This window comes from Tenrec ecaudatus, chromosome 2, assembly GCF_050624435.1.
Source record: "Tenrec ecaudatus isolate mTenEca1 chromosome 2, mTenEca1.hap1, whole genome shotgun sequence".
Classification (NCBI taxonomy): Eukaryota; Metazoa; Chordata; class Mammalia; order Afrosoricida; family Tenrecidae; genus Tenrec; species Tenrec ecaudatus.
The window spans coordinates 164,750,842-164,768,897 of NC_134531.1; the positions used below are offsets into that span (position 1 = coordinate 164,750,842).

Here is an 18,056-nt window from a genome sequence, read left to right on the forward strand (position 1 = left end):
GCTCATTAGTATAACAAAGAAACCCTGTTCCCAAATAGGATTAAGGCAGTGTGTGTGTGTGTGTGTGTGTGTGTGTATGTGTGTGTGCGTGCGCACGCACACAAGATTCCAACACATATTTTTAGGAGACACAGTTCAATCCACACCTTGTTATTTGTGAAAATCAAACGAGATAATGAATACTCAGTATTTTTTACCAAACCCACCGTAGGAATTGTTCAGGAAAAGTCGCCCTTGTTGTTAGTCACCATTGGTTTACTTGACTTCAGTACAGAGTAAAACCACGTCCTAGCATTTCCATGCTGCGACGCTTAGACAGCAGGTTGCCAGGCCTGACTTCTGAGGCACTTGAGAGTGGTTTTGAACCTCCTCCTTACAGTTGGAAATCCTGTGCTAATACTTGAATTATTTGGTCATCATTAATATTTAGAAATGAATTAAATCATAAGAAATGTCATAATAGTCCAGGAATCAAAACACCTGGATTAAAATCTCCATTCCATAACTTTAGGTAGAAAAGTTCTAGGATTTGGGATCAAGATTAAGGTGTGAGGCCTGGCTTTGCCATTAACTAGCTGTGTGACCTTGGAGATGAACTTTATTTCTCTGAACTTCAGCTTTCACATCTGCAACACATGGAGATTAAATAATCATTAAAATAACGCCTTCCCAAGATATGACAAAATAATAATTTATAAATTATCAAGGGCTCATGAGGGAGGGATGAGCGGGTAGGGAGGGGAAAAAAGAGGACCTGATGCAAGGGGCTTAAGTGGAGAGCAAATGCTTTGAGAATGATTGGGGCAGGGAATGTACAGATGTGCTTTATACAATTGATGCATGTATATGTATGGATTGTGATAAGAGTTGAATGAGCCCCTAATAAAATGTAAAAAAATTTAAAAAAAAGAAAGTGAACGTCTAGAAAAGAATGATGGCAATATATGTAGTGATATGTCTGGTACAATGGATGTATGGATTGTAACAGAGTTGTAAGAGCTCCCATTAAATTGATCTTAAAAAAAAAAATAACGCCTTCCAGGTCTAACCAAACCCGCCACCCCCACCACCCCATAGCAATCTTTTTTTTTTTTCAGCAATCTTATAGGACAAAGTAGAAGTGCCTCACATGTTTTCCAAGCTGTAAATATTTTTTCTTTTTAAAATAGTTTCATTGGCACTTTATCCATATGTCATACAATTCAATAATTCAATTTTTATCCAGAAGAGTCGTACAATTATCACCATAATCAAGTCTAGGACATTTTCTATTTCCTTGTACTCATTGTTATTCATGTAGTTGTGTTTTTCGTTGTGGCAAAAATATACACAACAAAATATTCTCCAATCTAACAGCTTTTTCAGTGCATTGATTATATTCTTCATATTGTACAATCATTGTTGATATCCTTTTCCAAATTATTTTACCATCATTAACATAAACTAAAAGCTCCCAAAGCAGCAGCCCTTCCTCCTTCACCCAAGGTAACCACTGAGGGCTGTCAATCTTTACAGAAGCAGATCCATATCTTTCTCCAGCAGAGTGGCTAGTGGGTTTGAACCACCAACCTTTAGGCTGTCTGTTGAGTACTTAACCATTACATAACCCGGAGTCCTTTCTTCCAGCTCCAATAGCCTCTAAATACAAGATAAATTCTTAGTCTGGATCTAATTTCCCCATCTGTAAAATGGCACATGAATGTTCACGGGCCCTTTTCTGGATGTACACAGGAGAAAGCTGTGGCTTTCTACACTCCCGTAAAGATTTATAGTCTTGGAAACCTGCTGGGCCAGTTCTATTCTGTCCTATAGGGTTGCTCTGAGTAGGAATCAACTCAATGAGAATACATTTGGAGGTTTTGATTTCTGTGTATATGGGTCTTGGCGCCTTCCAACCTCTACACAGTGTATTGGCTGACTGCAGGGGAGAATTAGCGTTACTTGCTAATGCTATGTGGATGTAGAACAGGCCCCTGACAACTTATATGGGGGTATATCCCCAATTACAGAAATATAGAAAAGAACAATCTACAATGATGATCATAAGTCCTCAGAGGGTCAAAGGAGCCTTGATGGCATATGTTACAAGTGGGCTGCTAACTGCAAGATCAGTAGTTCAAAACCACCAGCTGCTCTGCAGGAGAAAGATGGGGCTTTCTACTCCCCTAGAGAGTGATAGCCACAGAAACTCACAGGGGTAGTTCTGCCCTGTCCTATACGACCAGTATGAGTGGGCAGACTTAATGACAGTGAGGTCGATTCAGTTTGAGAGTCTTAAGCTATTTCCAGCCGCCATCTCCACCCCCACCCCTTGGAAATATTTACCAATATTTAATTACCTTAACTACCTTCTAATTAAGGAAAGATACAGATCTTTTCCTCACGTATCAAGTATTTGGTTATCCAACATTTTGTCTGTATGACAATAATAACAAATGTGCTAACAACTTAGATTGCTTATTAACAACGCTAAGTCTGGCAGTAATCATGCCACGGTGTGAGGCAACAAGAGTAATGCTGACTGAGATGGTTAAGGTTATGTTTCAAGTAGGTGGGCCATGATTCTCAGGGGCTTGGGAGTTGTTTTATTCCCTCCCCTCCCTCCAGGAGTTATTATTTAAAGATGTGGTTATCCTCCCTTTTTGTTATCTGATGTGGTCATTCTCCATTTTTGTATAACACTAATTTCATACCCTGGTGTTGAAACCTATCCATGTCCATAATTGATGAGAGGATATAATGCAATCGTGATGAGTCTTGCTTAAATTCACCCAACCCCCCCCTTGTCACCTCTTTTTGAAGCACCCCAGCCTGTCTCTATCATTTACATAGCATTTTCATTTGCTCCCTTACAAAAGCCCAGAGATGAAAGCAAGTCAGGCATTATTCTCACTTCTTTATCAGGAAAGGGGGCCTTGGGGGGAATAGTCAGCCTGGTGGAGGCTGAGTTGGGGGAGCTTGGCTGCCTGACCAGCACTTCTCCCTTTGGTTACAGTGGTTACTGCACCTTTGGTTACAGTGTGACCCAAACTTGGGGGTGGCGCAGTTCCAAGAGTTTCTCTAATAAACACTCACCCCTGTCTAGCATCTCCTTGTTTTGGAGACTACCAACTTTTTATGCCATGTACCGGTGAGATGACAGTCCTGTTAAACTCTGACCAGCGTCAGAAAGCACGGACCAGAACTTCTGGAAGACATACAGCTTCCTGGGTTCAATTCCAGACCACGGCGGATTTCAAACACTTTGGAATCCGCATTCAGGCAGGGAGGTCTTCTCTAATCCAAACTTGGACAACTCCCTTCTCGTTTATTACTTCATTTGTGTGCATGAATCTTTTCCCTGACATTAGAATATAAGCTCCTTGAGGGCAGGGACCTTTCTAACCTGGCTTATTACCAAACCGCGCATCCCAGCCGAATAGGGGTTACCATAGAGGGGTCGGGAAATCGGAATGTATTAAAGTGAGCAACTAGTCACAGGCCGTTCTTTGGTATTACAATAGGGAAACTGAGGTCCATGGAGCAGGAAGTGACTACCATAAGAGTAGGTGAGGGGAAAGGAAGACCAGGATACTATCTCAAAGATCCTTGGTAGTTCGACTCTCCAAGAGCCACTATTTCACAAAGTTAAAATCCACTTGCAAGAAAGACTGTTTCCTGCCTGTAGATGCTCGGTTTGGGGCTTGCTGGCCTGGGGCCTTTAAGTGACTCCACTTTCACTTCCTAGAGGCCCGCAAGGCCTGAGGGGTACGGGCTTGCTTACAGGGCCCAGAGTCGAACCTGATACCCACGCAGCGTCCTGCCTCGCGCTGAGGGGCGGAACCCAGCGTGGGCTGCGGAGGTCGTGGATACTCGCCCAAGGTCACCAGGACGGGGCCTGTAGGGGGCAGGATTAAGGAGTGCGGGGAGGGGGCGATGTCCGCGCGTCTTCGGGGCGAATGCGGACCCACATCAGCAATCTGGAAGGCGGGGGTGACTGTTGGTGCTAATACCCCAAATCCAGTCTCCGGCCTAAAAAAACTGGGCCCGCCGGCCGCGTGGCCCGATCCCATGTGCTCCACCTGCGGCGGCTCTCACGCGCTGGCCCTTTAAGACTCCTCCCCCGCCCCCCCTTCCACACCCCCCTTCCTCCCCCCGCCTCTCCGGCCGCCTTGCCTGCCAACCCCCTCTCCTGAATTGCATCAGGCACGTGCTCGCCCCCGTCCGGTCGGAGCGCCCCCACCCCAGGCCGGGAGGTGCTCAGGGAATCAGAGGCGAGAGGCGGGGCGAGGGGCGGGGTCGCGAGGCCGTGCGCGCGCGCTCCCGCCGTCTCCGCCAGCCCGTCGCCTAGAGTTGCCCCGGCGGGCGCGCTCCCGCTGCGCCGTCCCCTCCCCTCCCGTCGCGTCGCGTCGCGAGGCGCGCGCCCGCCCGCCGCCTGCCGCGGATCGCGTGGTCGGCTCTCCTCGCCGCGCCTCTCCCCCGTCCGTCCATATTGCTGCAGCCCCCGAGCCGGGAAGCCCGGGCCGCCCCGGGGGCGGGGGGGAGGGAGGGACGGGACGAGAAGCCTGCTGAACTCGGGGTGGGGGCGCCTTACGAGGAACGGGCGGGGGGGGACGTGCGCCGAGGAGGCCTGGACCGCAGAGTGGGGGGCCCTCCTCCCCCACCCCCCCCGCCCCACCAGCGGGCCTTGGATCTACGGCTGCTGCATCCGACCGGGAGGGGGGCCACGCCTAGCGTGAACCCCGACCCTTCTCTGCAGGGACCGCGGCCCGGCGCCCCTAAGGAAGGAGTCGCGGGCGTTCTGCGAGCCAAGTTCGAGGCGGGGGAGGCAGCCTCGGGCGCGCCCGGCTTCTCCGGGGGGGCGGGCGCGCAGATGGCCACTCAGGTGGAGCCGCTGTTGCCGGGGGGCGCCCCGCTCTTGCAGGCCGAGGAGCACGGGGGGCTGGTGAGGAAGAAGCCGCCGCCGCCGCCGCCCGAGGGCAAGGGCGAGCCCGGGGCCAACGACGTCGGCGTGGGGGAGCCGGACGGCGGCGCCCGGAGACCCCGGCCGCCTTGCGGAAAGCCTTACAAGGAGAGCGCTGGGCAGCCGGAGCGCGAGAGTCCGTGGCCGCCGCAGCCGCCAGGCACAGAAGGCCAGGCCGGCAGCGACGGAGAGGAGGGCGGCGGCGAACCGGGCGCTGGCGGAGGAGCGACCGGAGCCGCGGGCGGCGGCGGGAGGCGAGACTTCGTGGAGGCCCCCCCGCCCAAGGTGAACCCGTGGACTAAGAACGCGCTGCCGCCGGCCCTGGCCACGGTGAACGGACAGTCCCCGCCAGGTGGGTCTCCCAGCTTGTGAGCCTGGGTCCGGGGGCCTCTTCCGGGGCCATGGGCGTCCCCTCCCCCCGCGGTTTCCAGGGCCCTGGGGTCTGCCGTGGGTCGCGGCGACTCGGATTTAAAAAACAAAACATGTATTTTCGGGTGCCTTGCTTCCCCCGCACGCTCGGGGATATACCCGAGCTGGGCCTCCGAGGCCACGGCCACCGCCTGGGCCGCAGCGGTTAGTGGGCAACGGCGTGGTCCGGGCCTACCTCGCCCGGAGGTGGTGGGCGCTGGCCTCGGTGGAAAGGGCCCCCTCCGGCCTCTGGCCGCGGGTCGGGGTGAGACGGCTCTGGTTCCAGCCTCCTTTCCCTGGGAAGCCCCCTGGCCTCGCACCGCGCCCCCCGCGCCCGTCCTGCTAGCCTTGCTTTAGCGCCCGGGCTGTAAATGTTTAATGAGCATATGTCACGGGCAGCGAAGCGCCGGGCGGTGAGTTCATTCCGACCGCCCGGATCCGCGATGTAAAAGTTAACAAGTTTTGTTCTCGACTTAGATGATGGTCGTGGGCGGGAGGACCGCCATTTGGATACTAGTTGAGGGGTCAGTGACGGGGGGAAATGGGGAGAGGAGGAAACCCAACGTGTCACTGGGTTCCGTCGTCTCCCCCTCGGCCTCCCGGGGGTCGGCTTCCTCGGGACGGAGCCGGTGGCGAGTGTGGGGGCCCCCCTTCGGGGCTTGGCGACAGATGAGAGGGCCGGCGGCCACACGAGGGGCCGGGGGTGGAGGCGGGGGAGGGAGGGGCCGGCGCGGGCGGGCGGGTGACAGTTGGGCGCCATGCGCCGCGCCGTCGGCCCACGGGCTTGCTCGCGGCGGTTCGGCCGCGGCGTTCCGCGCGGGTCGCCGCGCTCCGGGGGCTCGCGGGCGCGGGCCCCGCCGCGGCGCGTCCCGTCGTGTGCGTGTGCGCGAGGGCTAGTGCGCGTTCCCCTTCCCGGCATTCCTCCGCAGCCGGGACAACGTGGTGCCTCCCCGTGCGGGGCGCAGCATGTGACCGCCGGCCGGCACACCCGGAGTCGGCGCCTCGGGAGCTCCGCGACGGTTCCCGCGCCCCTTTTCCTTTTTCAAAAATCATTTGGGGCCTGGGCCTTGGAGGCGGTCGGGGGCGTGCGGGAAATCCCAGCCGAGCTGGGGCTGCATTAGGAGAGGCGCTGCGGCGGAGTACGGAGCCTACTTTTGGTCCCCCGTGGCAGGAGTAGCTTGGGTGTGGGGCTCGTTTCTCTCCACCCCCTTGCTGGAACTCCGCGGGCACGGTGGTTCCCAATTATATAATTCGGGCCCCTTTTCACGCGGTCCAGTGTTAAAACCTTGTTTGCAGTTAGAACGATGGCCTGTGCCCTTGGCCTTTCTGGTTTTTCAAAACGGCTCCCTTTTTGCAGTGCTGGTTGGGGCCGTGTGGTTTAAAAGATCAAAGGGGTGGATAGTGTTGAAGGGGGAGTTTTTTGCCTTTATATTGAAGGGCGTTAGATCACTTGCCCTAGGGAAGCTTGAATAACTAAACCTGGAAACGACATGTTGCAATTGTTTTTTCTTTTAAGGTTGCTTAATTTGGAGGAAGGGACATTGGGCTTAAAATAATACCTCAGACTAGGTTTTCTTCCCTCCTTTCTGTTCCAGAACCCTCTTATGCAAAGGGCAGTGCTTTCACCTCCATTTTCTTGCAAATCCTTCCCAGATCCACCCACAGAGGGAGGGAAAGCAACTTTAAGACCGTTTTTTTTGGTCCTCCCCTCCCGGCCCACCCCCCACCCCTCTTAAACTCAAAGGGGTATAATCATCCCAGGAAAGAACACTCTTCAAAACTTTGAATGGGGGGCTTCTCACTCTTGGCTGCTTAACTAATGGTGAACCTGCCTTGTGGGTTTTAAATCAGACAAGACATCAAGTAGTATTGGGGTGCCTGAGCTGACATTTTGTACAAATCTGTGGGCCCTTGATAGGTCACTGGGGTTATTGATCTGTGGGGAGAAGACTGGCTGGCATCCGAGAGCAAAGCAAAATTCTGAATGCAGTAAATTAGCCTTGTTCTTTCTGGCCCCTCTTAAGGCAAGAGAGTTTGTTTTGATCATTTAGAGCAATGAGTAGTCTTGGACAGATGACGTAGTTCTGAATTCAGTAGTTTCTTGGGTTAAGCCGGTTTTTAGGGCTTTATTGCTTTTTTTTTTTTAAACAGGCAATTCTGATTCAATTACTGTGTAGTTAGATGGTGGCTTTCTCAGAAGTCCACATGGACCTTATCTAAGGCCTTTTTCCAACCTTGACTTTACTTGCAGCTTGGACAAGTTTAAAAGTAACATCAGTGAAGTCGTGTGGTCTTGGGAATTCTTGTATTCTGTGATGCATGTGTTTTTGGGAGTCTACAGAAGTGAATGCCTATTTTTAGCCCTCCTTTTGGCTCAGACGCTAGTGTTTTAGTTCTTTAGGGGACACATGCAGAAAGTGGTAATAAAAGATGTTTTGAGATATCCCTCCTTGTGGGGTTCTCTATTCTGGCTTTAAGTTCCAAGTGTACTTTTATCCTTTTAAGTTTGGGGGTTTGTATATTATGGTTTTGTAGACCACACCTCCTAGGGTTTTGAAAAAATGTATATATTTGGCTTACTCCAGTCATACCTCTTTCAGTAAAAGATGAAGAAGTCAAAGTTCTGGGGTCGAATACTATGTGTTCAAATGCCAGTTCTCTCATTTGTTAGCCATGACTCCTAGGGAAAATATTACCATTCTGTGCTTCAGTTTTCCCCCTTTCTTTAATAGGGATTAAATAATGACTTATCTGCCTCCTGTGAAGCATTTAGCCTGGTGTTTATTGTGTGGTGGCTGTTAGATGTTAGGCAATGGTGGCACTTTCCTCAAGGAGTTTTTTTGGTCACCCGAGACTGTTCTCCACCAGTAAAATGGGCAGGGTGGGTGGTTAGGGGCTGCGGAATGCAATCTCTGTTAGAATTGCATGGATTGTATGGACTCTGCCTCCTTAGAAATGTGCTTTTGCTCGTCCACAAACTTGAAGGGATGGTATGGGTGGACTCAAAGGCTAGTGACCCAAAGAATTGGCTCTTTATGCCTGGAATGTGGTGTGATAAATGTTTTGCAAACATACTAATTTTTTTTATTTACCTTGTGTAACCATGATCTTTCTGGGGAGTGTACATGTGCTTTCAGAGCCGTGGCGGAATGCCTGCTTAAATGGACTAGCCATATCGTCTGGCTGGCTGGCGCACATGTGGTGGTTGAGCCTCGAGAGTGGTTCATCACAAGTTTCCTCCCACCTGCCCTGTGACCCTGTCAGAGTGACCAGTGGGCTGTAGTTGTGTCTGCTCCTCTAACTTAGTGCTGTAAGAAAATTATTGCTATATATTTAAATGCTGCATAATTTTGTTATGACAACAGTTGATTGACCACACAGACATTGCTGGCACCAATCTCCTCTCCCCTTTCAAAGCCTCTCCCCTTTCAAAGCCTATTAGGTCATAATAACAAATATGGACCCTACTTTGCAACACACATGAAGACATTATTATAACTATTATGTTAAATGTTTTAGTGTATCTGGAAGGTCTTTAAAATGTTTATGCATAGAAAGATATAGATACTAAAACAAAACCTTTAACTGGTGTTAGATATAACTTGTACCTATTCTGACTTATTTACAAATTCTACTGGGAGACTTGGGATGCTATTTGTTCATAATGTGGGTCCTGTATATACGACGGTGTTCACAGCATGCAGATCACATAGGTGATTTCACAGACCGTATCATGGGCATTAAGCAATGTATGACTGTATTCTCTTTCTCATTAAATGCTAGTCAATGGGGACAGGGGGCAGCAGTGTCTGAATGCTCTGGGCATCAAATTTTTCTTTGGGTTTTTGAAGTTCAACACAATGATGGCACAAAATAAAAAGGTCAATAAATGTAGATAAACCACAGCAACACCAGAGATCCTCTCCACCCACCGAGTTGGCCCCAGAAAGCCTCCGCTCTCCTTTTCGGCTCTGGTCCGTCTCCAGGGTCTTAATCCCTGCCCTCTCCCCTCGCCATTTGTAGTAGCTGGGCATCAGTCTAAGACTTTGCACTCCTTTTGAGTCTCAGCTCTGCTTCTAACTTTATGTTATCTTGGGTAAATTACTTGGCTTAGCTAAGCAGAGCCTCTGTTCTTATGTCCCCCAAATAAAAATATTTGACCTCGTGGGTATGGGTTTGGTTGCTAATGGGAAGTTCTGCAGTTTGTACCAATCAGCTACTGTTCATGAAGAAAGGGGTGGCAGTTTGCTTCCATAAAGATTATAACCTCAGTAACCCCTTTGGGGGCGGTGTGGCAGTTCTGCTCTTCTGTAGGCTCATGTAGGTCACTATGAGTTGGAATCTACTCCACAGCAGTGTTAGGTGTTTAGTGCTTTGTATTTCAAAGGCGTGTGAGGATTAAATAAGATAATGTTTATGAAGTACCAGGTACAGAATAAGTACCTAGTGAGTGTTTACTATTTAGTAGCATTTTTTAAAAGCTGTTTTAAAAGCTTTGTAGTAATCACCATTATTGGGGGTATATATTCCATTTGGGGGTTTTGCTTATGACCAGCAGCAGTATAGACACTGGCAAACCCCTAGACTTTTCTGCCTGGGTCTTCACCTGCAAAATGAAGAAATTGGATTAGGTCTAAATGTATAAAAGGCTTTTCTCCATTGGATTCTTTCCCTACAAAAGAAAGAAACTGAAGTGGAGCTTTATTATGTATGCAGATGTTTATATCTGCTGGAGTGGGTAATAACTCCAGTTTAAATTTTGCTCCCTCTGACCTCCATGAGGGCACTAAACAAAACAAAACAAAAAACTCCAACTCACTGCCATCCAGTGATTCTGATTGACAGCAACCCCTACAGCATAGGGTAGAGCCGGCTGGGGTTGGTGGTTTCTGAGAGTGGAACTTTTTTCTTTTTTTACATTTTATTAGGGGCTCATACAACTCTTATCACAATCCATACATATACATACATCAATTGTATAAAGCACATCCGTACATTCTTTGCCCTAATCACTCTCAAAGCATTTGCTCTCCACTTAAGCCCTCTGCATCAGGTCCTCTTCCCTCCCCCCTCCCTCCCCGCTCTCCCTCCCTCATGAGCCCTTGATAGAGGAGATGGGTCAGTCAGGGTGCGTTGTAGTACTGATGAAGAACACAGCTTTCCCCCAGATTTTGGATGCTTCCTCCCCCAACTACCATGATCCGAATTCTACCTTGCACGACTGGATAGGGCAGAGGTTGTACACTGGTGCATATGGGGGCTGGAGGCACAGGGAATCCAGGGTGGATGATACCTTCAGGACCAAGGGTGTGAGGGGCGATACTGGGAGAGTGGAGGGTGAGTGGGTTGGAAAGGGGGAACTGATTACAAGGATCCACATGTGACCTCCTCCCAGGGAGCTTGACGCCAGAGAAGGGGGTAAAGGGAGACTCCGGATAGGGCAAGAGACTGGAACTTTTTACAGGAGTTTAAGAGCGGTCTTTATCCTCCATGAAGGCACTAGGGAGACAGTTGGCTTCAGCACCTAACGCAAAGGCTTGGTGATCCATTGCTAAGCAACCTGTGGAGCTCACTGCATGAGCCCCTTTCTATGTGGTGGTGAAAAGCACATGGCGCCATCTATGAAAATCCTACCCTACCTAATAAAACTTGAACCCAAATGTAATAGAACCTTTGCACTAACTGCCAATGTCTAGGGAACATGGCGGTAACTGACTAGGAGGAAGTGCTCATCCCATTCCTAAGAAATTTTACAGGACAAAGGATGTGATTATTTTCAATAAACAAATGCCATTTTAAAAGAGGGACTGTTATGAATTTTAAAGGCTAAGAGCCTCAAACGCAGTATATAGACATTTGGATTCTGATAGAAATAAACCAACCATAAGAAGATACTTCAACAATTGGTGAGATTTGACCCCTTTTGGATTATATTAAAGATTTGTTTTATTTCATCTGTGATAATAACAGTCATTAAGTAGCTATATTGTGCACCCCTGGCTAAGAACTGTGAGGTTAGACTCAGGGCTTAACCTTATTTTTCCTATAGCTCAATTTCTCTTCTTAAAAAAAAAGTACACAATTAGAACAATACTCTGATGGGGGTTGGGGGGTGGCCTAAACTAGGAGACGTTAGTTGGCCAGGCCCCTCTCCTGTGCTAGACCAGGAGTTTGAATTGTATACTGAAGTTGTTCCAACTGGTAAGTGCGTGCCTGCCAGGAAGGCCGAGGCAGGCATTTAAGAGGTGCCGGCACCTTCCAGGGTTGGAGTGTAGACATGGTGAATTTGAATCCTCAACCTCCCAAGGAGCAGAGTCCTGCTGCTAACCCACCAACCCACGCCTTGTCTGCAGCTGAGGGCATCCACCTCCGACATATCCGGCCCTCCTCAGAACTTAGCGTCACTCTTAGATTTCAGTAATTTATGCTTGTGGGCCGACGTTTTAAAGATCTTAATTTCTTTATTCTCTGCACGTCTGGGTAGAGCTCCGCTGTCTGTCTTGTTATTACCCCACTGTGACACTAGGCTGGAGTAAGCGTTTTATAGCTGCTTCTCAGCACCCATTCCCTCCCTCTGAAGGGGGTGGGGGTGGGGGAGCAGGCCTGAAACCACTAAAACCTCTTTAAAATGGAGAGCTTGGTAAACGGGAGTGCCCTGTTTGCAAAACCAAAGCAAGCTCAAAGCCGGGTAATTAGGGTGTTGGGGCATGGGGAGGGCTCCCAGGTGCCTCAGTTGGCCCACAAACCTCCCTGGCTGGTTCAGAATGAGTGCCGGAGAGGATGGTCTCCTCAGCTCCATGAAAGGAAGTAAGTTTTGATGCCCCACTAATAAAAAGTGATGCCGACAGCAGGGGGAGGGGGAAGGTGAGGGATTTAAATCAGGGCGCTGAGCCACTTTGTTCTCACCTACTCTGTGACCTCGGGGAATTTGCTTCGCTTCTGTCTTCCTCATTCACAAAATGGAACGCTAATCTCTGCTGAGGCTGCTGGACAATCACTTTGATAACAAGTTTACAAGGCCTGTTGTCCAGTGTTGAGTGGTGGCCCTGTGGGGTTAATAGAACTGCCCCATAAGGGTTCATAACTTCCTGTTTTCTAGGAGTCCTGGTAGCACTGTTGATTGAGCGTTAGATGGCTACAGACCTCTGATTTGGTGGTTCGAACCCAGAGCTGCTGCTAAGGAGGAAGATGAGGCTGCTTCCTTAAAGCTGTGCGAAGCCTTGGAAACCCTGTCCAGGGTGCTATGCATTGGCACAGTGGCATGGGCAAACTTCACAGGAGCCGATGGTGGAGCTGCTGGTCGATTCAAACTGCTGAATACTTGAGCAACAACAAATCTCCGTTCCAGCTCACAGTCACCCTATAGGGTAGAGTGAGACTGCCACATCTTTCCTGCAGAGTAGCTGGTGTGTTTAGCCAACAACTTTTGGTTGTCAATTGAGCACTGTAACCACTGCACGACCAGGGCACTTTTAAACATTTTGCACAGGTGTCAATTGTGAACGTTCCAAAATCAGATCGGGCGGGTTCCGAAAGAGTGTGAAACACTGGAGCTGAAAGGTGACAGAGCTTTCCCTAGCCTTCTCGTGGGTGGTTGAGGGGACTTCTCATTCTGAGTGCTTATCCATGCCTTTCCTAAGAGGAAGTAGATAATTGGGATTTAGCTTAATTTTTAAGGATTATTTGTGATAGCGTGGTGCCAGCTGATCGACTTCTTTGACACATAGCTTGGGGGGGCGCTCAGGGATGTTCCTAGACTCGGAGAGACAACCGTTTTGGCACCATTTTCCCTTGGCACTGACAAAGTTTAAGGATGAGGAGTGTGGACCTTTATGAATTTTATAATGCCACCTATAAATCTGCCACCTTTGTGGTGAAGGGGCTTCTCTACCTCAGAGGTACTATCAGGAACCTAGGGGAGTTCTTTGAATTAACTTTTTTAATTTAGTGAAATAGCCATTTTGCCCTCAATACATACATTCTAACAACTGGAGGCAGCCTTTTCTTTTTCTTTCTTGCTTTTTGTAAACCTCTCCCAAAAACTAGTTTGACAGTGGCTGGGAACCATCTGGGTAAATGGATGGCTTGGGCTCTGTATGGTTTTCTTTTCGTTCTTATTTTAAAATCATTTTATCGAGGGCTCATACAACTCATCACAATCCATACATCCATCCATTGTGTCAAGCACATTTGTACATTCGTTGCCCTCATCATTCTCAAAACATTTGCTTTCTACTTGAGCCCTTGGTATCAGCTCCTCATTTCCTCCCTCCCTCTCTGAATGGTTTTCACTCAGCTTTTCACATAAATCATTTGCCGTCAGGTCAGTTCTGCCTCATTGCAGCCTCCTGTGTCTCAGAGTGGGACTGTACTCCATTGGGTTTTCAGTTTCTGGGTTTGTTGGGTTGTTTGCTTTTTAAAAGTAGATTGCTGCTAGACTTTCTGTGGCCCCTTTCAGTGGATCCCAACCGCCATCCTTTTGGTTAGCAGCTGAGTTCATTAACCATTTGTCCCACCTCTACAGGGAGTGGCTTACTAAGGTGCTACTGTTATGAATCGATGACCCACAGGTTGAGATCTGGTGTAAGATGAAAATAATAACTTATAATTTATCAAGGGTTCATGAGGGTGAGAGGGTAGGGGAGGGAGGGAAAAAGAGCTCAGACCAAGGGCTAAAGTAGAGTAAGAAATGTTTTGATAATGATATGTACAAATGTGCTTGATAAAATTGATGTATAGATGGTTATAAGAGCTGTAAACCCCCATAAAACGATTTTGGGGGGGGGAAATCCAGTGTTATTACACAGCAACACCAATGAGAGCAGATTATGTGGGTCAGAAAATGTAAAAAAAAAAAAAACTCATTACTATCGGGTTGATTCTAGCTCATAATGACACTACAGGACAGGGTAGAACTGCCCCTGTGGGTTTCTGAGACTAACTCTTGGCAAGAGAAGAAAGTCTCATCTTCTTTCCAGAGTAGCTGGTGGTTTCAAGCAGCTGACCTTGCAGTGAGCAGTCCCCTGTGTAACCCCTGCACCATCAGGACTCGGAGATGTAGGGCGCTCAATAACAGTAGTGGCATTGTCCGGTAAGTGTTGGACTGCTCAACATGAGGTCCGCGGTTCCAAAGGGAAAGGTGAGGCTGGCTGCTCTTAAAAAGCCTCAGAAACTATACACACATGTATGTCACTGTGAGTCAAAATGAGGTGATGGCAGGTTCTCTTTTTAGCTCTCCCTCTGAGGTGAGGAGAGTGAGGTTCAGAAGAGGTTAAGCAATGTGTCCTAATGCTCAGATCTCGGACCAAAAACATGTATCTTTGACAATGCGCTCTCTGTAGCCCCAAATCTAATTTGCCAGTATAACTCTTAAAAATATGTCCAGTACACCTTCACCCAGTGCAGGTTTTTAAAAAGTTTTTAAAAAGTCTAATCTAAACGTTCATCACCTTTTATTATCATCCTGGTCCACATACCACACACCATCACCACTCACCTAGGTGGTTGTAGCCACCCTAACCGGTTTCCCTTCTGTCTTCAGCATACCACCTAGAGCAGTGGTTCTCAACCTCCCTAATGCCGCGACCCTTTAATACAGTTCATGTTGTTGTGACCCCCCCCAACCCTAATATTATTTTTGTTGCTACTTCATAACTGTAATTTTGCTACTACTATGAATTGGGTGACCCCTGTGAAAGGGTTGTTCAGCACTCTTCCCCCCCCCAAGGGGTCACGACCCACAGGTTGAGAACCGCTGACCTAGAGGGACCCTGACCAAATAGGAGTCAGGTCTTACATTCCTCCGCTCTAAATCCTGATGGCTTCTCTTATAGGTAAAATCCACAATCTTTTGAGTGTCTGCTAAGACCACACAAGGCTTTGTTGCTCCCCCTAACCTTTGACCTCCTCCTTCACAACTTTCCCATCCTGTCCCTCACTCCCTTCCAATTACACCTGTCTTTATTTTTTTTAACCTTTCCTTAATTTTTTTGGGAAACATCAAATGTGCTACCAATTCAGGACTTGTCCTGATAGCCAAGTGATTCCCACCCTCATTACTTCAGGTCCCTGTTCAAACATCACTGTCCTGGGAAGCACATATAAAATCCTGTATCCTTTATCCCCATCACTCATACTCTGCTTCATTTTCCTTCTTGGCTCTTTGTACCACAGGGTCTGTGATTGGGCTTTGTTCTGTTTTTAAAATTGTGAGGAAGCACAGTATTTGAGATAACATTTCGGCGGGTGGTGGTGGTGTGTGTGTGTGCGCACACGCGCGCTTCAGGGACATTAGCTGCATCCCTCTCCTGGGTGCAGCAGTCATCACTGTCAGCTTCTAATTTATTTCCGGGGCTTTGACACTTGATCATTGCGTGCTTAATCTCAGCACCTGCAACAGTGCCTGGCACATAGAGGCAACTAGGTGAACATTTAGCTCAGGAGCAAATGAAGGACTCTCATACTTTAACACCATTTCATCAGCACATTTTGAGTGCGTACTATGTGACAGGCCTGAGGAGTCCCATCGTGGATAATGGAGATAGGTCCTTGTTGACAGGACACAAACTCACAGTTCAGTGCACTGTGTCGGGGAAGTGTGGGTTACTTAGAAGTGTAACGGCACCCCATTATCAGGGGAGGTCAGAAAGGTCTTCCTGGAGGAAGAACTGCTGGCTAGACTGAAATATGAGAAGTCATCTGAGGAAAGGTCTGGCAAGAGCCCCTCTTGGTTGAGGAGAGTTCTCTGGTTGTGTAGCAACTAGAACAGTAAGCAGTAATGAGTTAGAGATTGAGAATGAAAGCTTTGGTGTTTGCTGTCATCATTTGGGGCAAAGCCTCAGATTATGATAGGAAGCAGACATTAAGGCCTTCATTTTCAGGTTGACCAGGGGCTGTCATCTTTTGAGAACTAAGAAGTGGCTACAGTTTGTGCGAGTCCTTATTTCTAGGGAAGTTCCGATTAACCAGAAGTGTGCTTGCAAATGGGCTAGCCCAGACGCAGGATGGGTTTACATGTGGCAGTCCCCATCTCTGGCAGGGGAGAATCCCACAGGAGGGCTTCCCTAGGACCACATGCTGGGCTCCTCACCATTAGCTACTCTGCAGCTTGGTTCTGTTAGCTTTCCCACAGAGTCCCACAGGTTTCCGGCAGTCACCTCCCCTCAGCGGAATCCAGCTCTTTTTATAACCTGTGCTGAAAACAGTGGGCTGCCATTTACCCATAGATGGCTCCTGGGGTGAATTCCCAAGGATGCTGAACTGTAAGAGAGACAGGCTTCCCCCACCCAAATCTCAGGTGTCAGTTCTGCCCTCATTGCTTGCTTTAGGGGCTTAGTTTTCCCTCTCAGAGTAAAGATGGGAGTATTGTTAGAACTGGAATAGACCACAGAGGACATTAAATCAAAACTCCAAATTTGTATATTTGGTTCTTCGGCCCAAGAAAAGAAATGCAAGGTGTTTCATCAAGTTCATGGACAAGGGAATCAAAAGGTAGTGGAATTTTTCCATGGATTTTTGGAGCCCCCTCATCCTTCGTCTGAGTTGCTTGAGATCATAGTCAATTCAAAGTGAGGGTGAGACTTGAACTCGTGTTTTGACTCCCATTCTAGTTTTGTTTTCATTTCACCTCTGGGAAAAAAGGAAGGAGTCAAGTCCGAAGAATGAACTTTGGAGTCAGCCACGGTTACTTAGCAACCGAGCGCCCTTGTACTGGTTGGTAACTTTCGGACTTTGGCAAATGGGTTTCTTTCTACAGGACCCACCTACTAGGATCTTTGTTGAAGGTGAATTAGTTGAAGGCGTTTAAGCACTGGATCAAAGCCTGGCTCATCGTAATAAGTAGTAATTATAAAAGGTATTGGTTCTATTTTGGGTCTTTGAATTTGGCCCAGTGTTCACTTTGGCTAACAGAAGTCAGATCCTAAAGCCAGCCCTTATCTGTCTAACTGGGACCTCCATCTCTTGGTCCCTTCTTGAGCACATGCAGGACTAGGCAGCCCATGTCGCTTCTTCGAGCCAGCTCTCCCACCCCTCCTCTCCGTGGCTCATGCAACTCCATGTTGTTTATGCCTGTAAGTTGGTTCTACCCCATGGTACAGCTGCCCTAGCATGCTTTCTATACTAGAATCAACTGTAACGGCAATTGTGGGAGTGGCACGTGACTGAGCAATGTCACTTTCTGTTGCACATGGACCACTGTGAATCAGAACCCTCTCCACAGCGCCATACATTCTTTACCCGGGACAGCTGGTAGGTTTGGAGCTGACATTTTGGTTAGCAACTGAGCTCTTGACTATCATCCTTACTAGTTTCTTTATTCAATTCCTTAGTGGAGGGGCATCTTCAGCATCCTCTTGGTGGTAAGAACACCTTGTGACTTGGGAATACCTTAGTGATAGGATGTCAGAGTAAAAGATGTACTCAGATTCTTAGCATTAAAACCCACCCAGTCTGCTGTCTTTAGTTTAGAAAGCTTTAGGCTTTGTTTGGGGAGTGGAAGATTCTCCTTGCCTTTTCTGTTCTATGTATATATAGAGAAGCTGGGATATATGAAGAAGAACATGACATCAGGATTGGAGGAAGACTTATTTAACAACCTACAATATGCAGATGACACAATCTTGCTCTGGGAAAGTGAAGAGGACGTGAAACACTTGCTGAAGATCCAGCCTCTGCATGTACTACAGCTCATTGGCAAAAAGACCCA

The 18,056-nt window shown here is 48.5% G+C and overlaps 1 protein-coding gene across 3 annotated transcripts in view; it reads left to right on the top strand.

Annotated features, from left to right (window-relative positions):
* Positions 1–4,563: 4,563 nt before the first annotated feature.
* The window catches only part of LARP1 (La ribonucleoprotein 1, translational regulator), a 63,868-nt gene continuing 50,375 nt past the window's right edge, over positions 4,564–18,056 (top strand). The window contains exon 1 of one of the 3 annotated variants that reach the window (XM_075541870.1): positions 4,564–5,294. In XM_075541870.1, the coding sequence (XP_075397985.1) occupies positions 4,853–5,294 (442 nt within the window). In that variant the 5' untranslated portion in view covers positions 4,564–4,852. The remainder of the gene's footprint in view (positions 5,295–18,056) is intronic. The other 2 variants (XM_075541871.1, XM_075541872.1) reach the window with 2 other exon arrangements.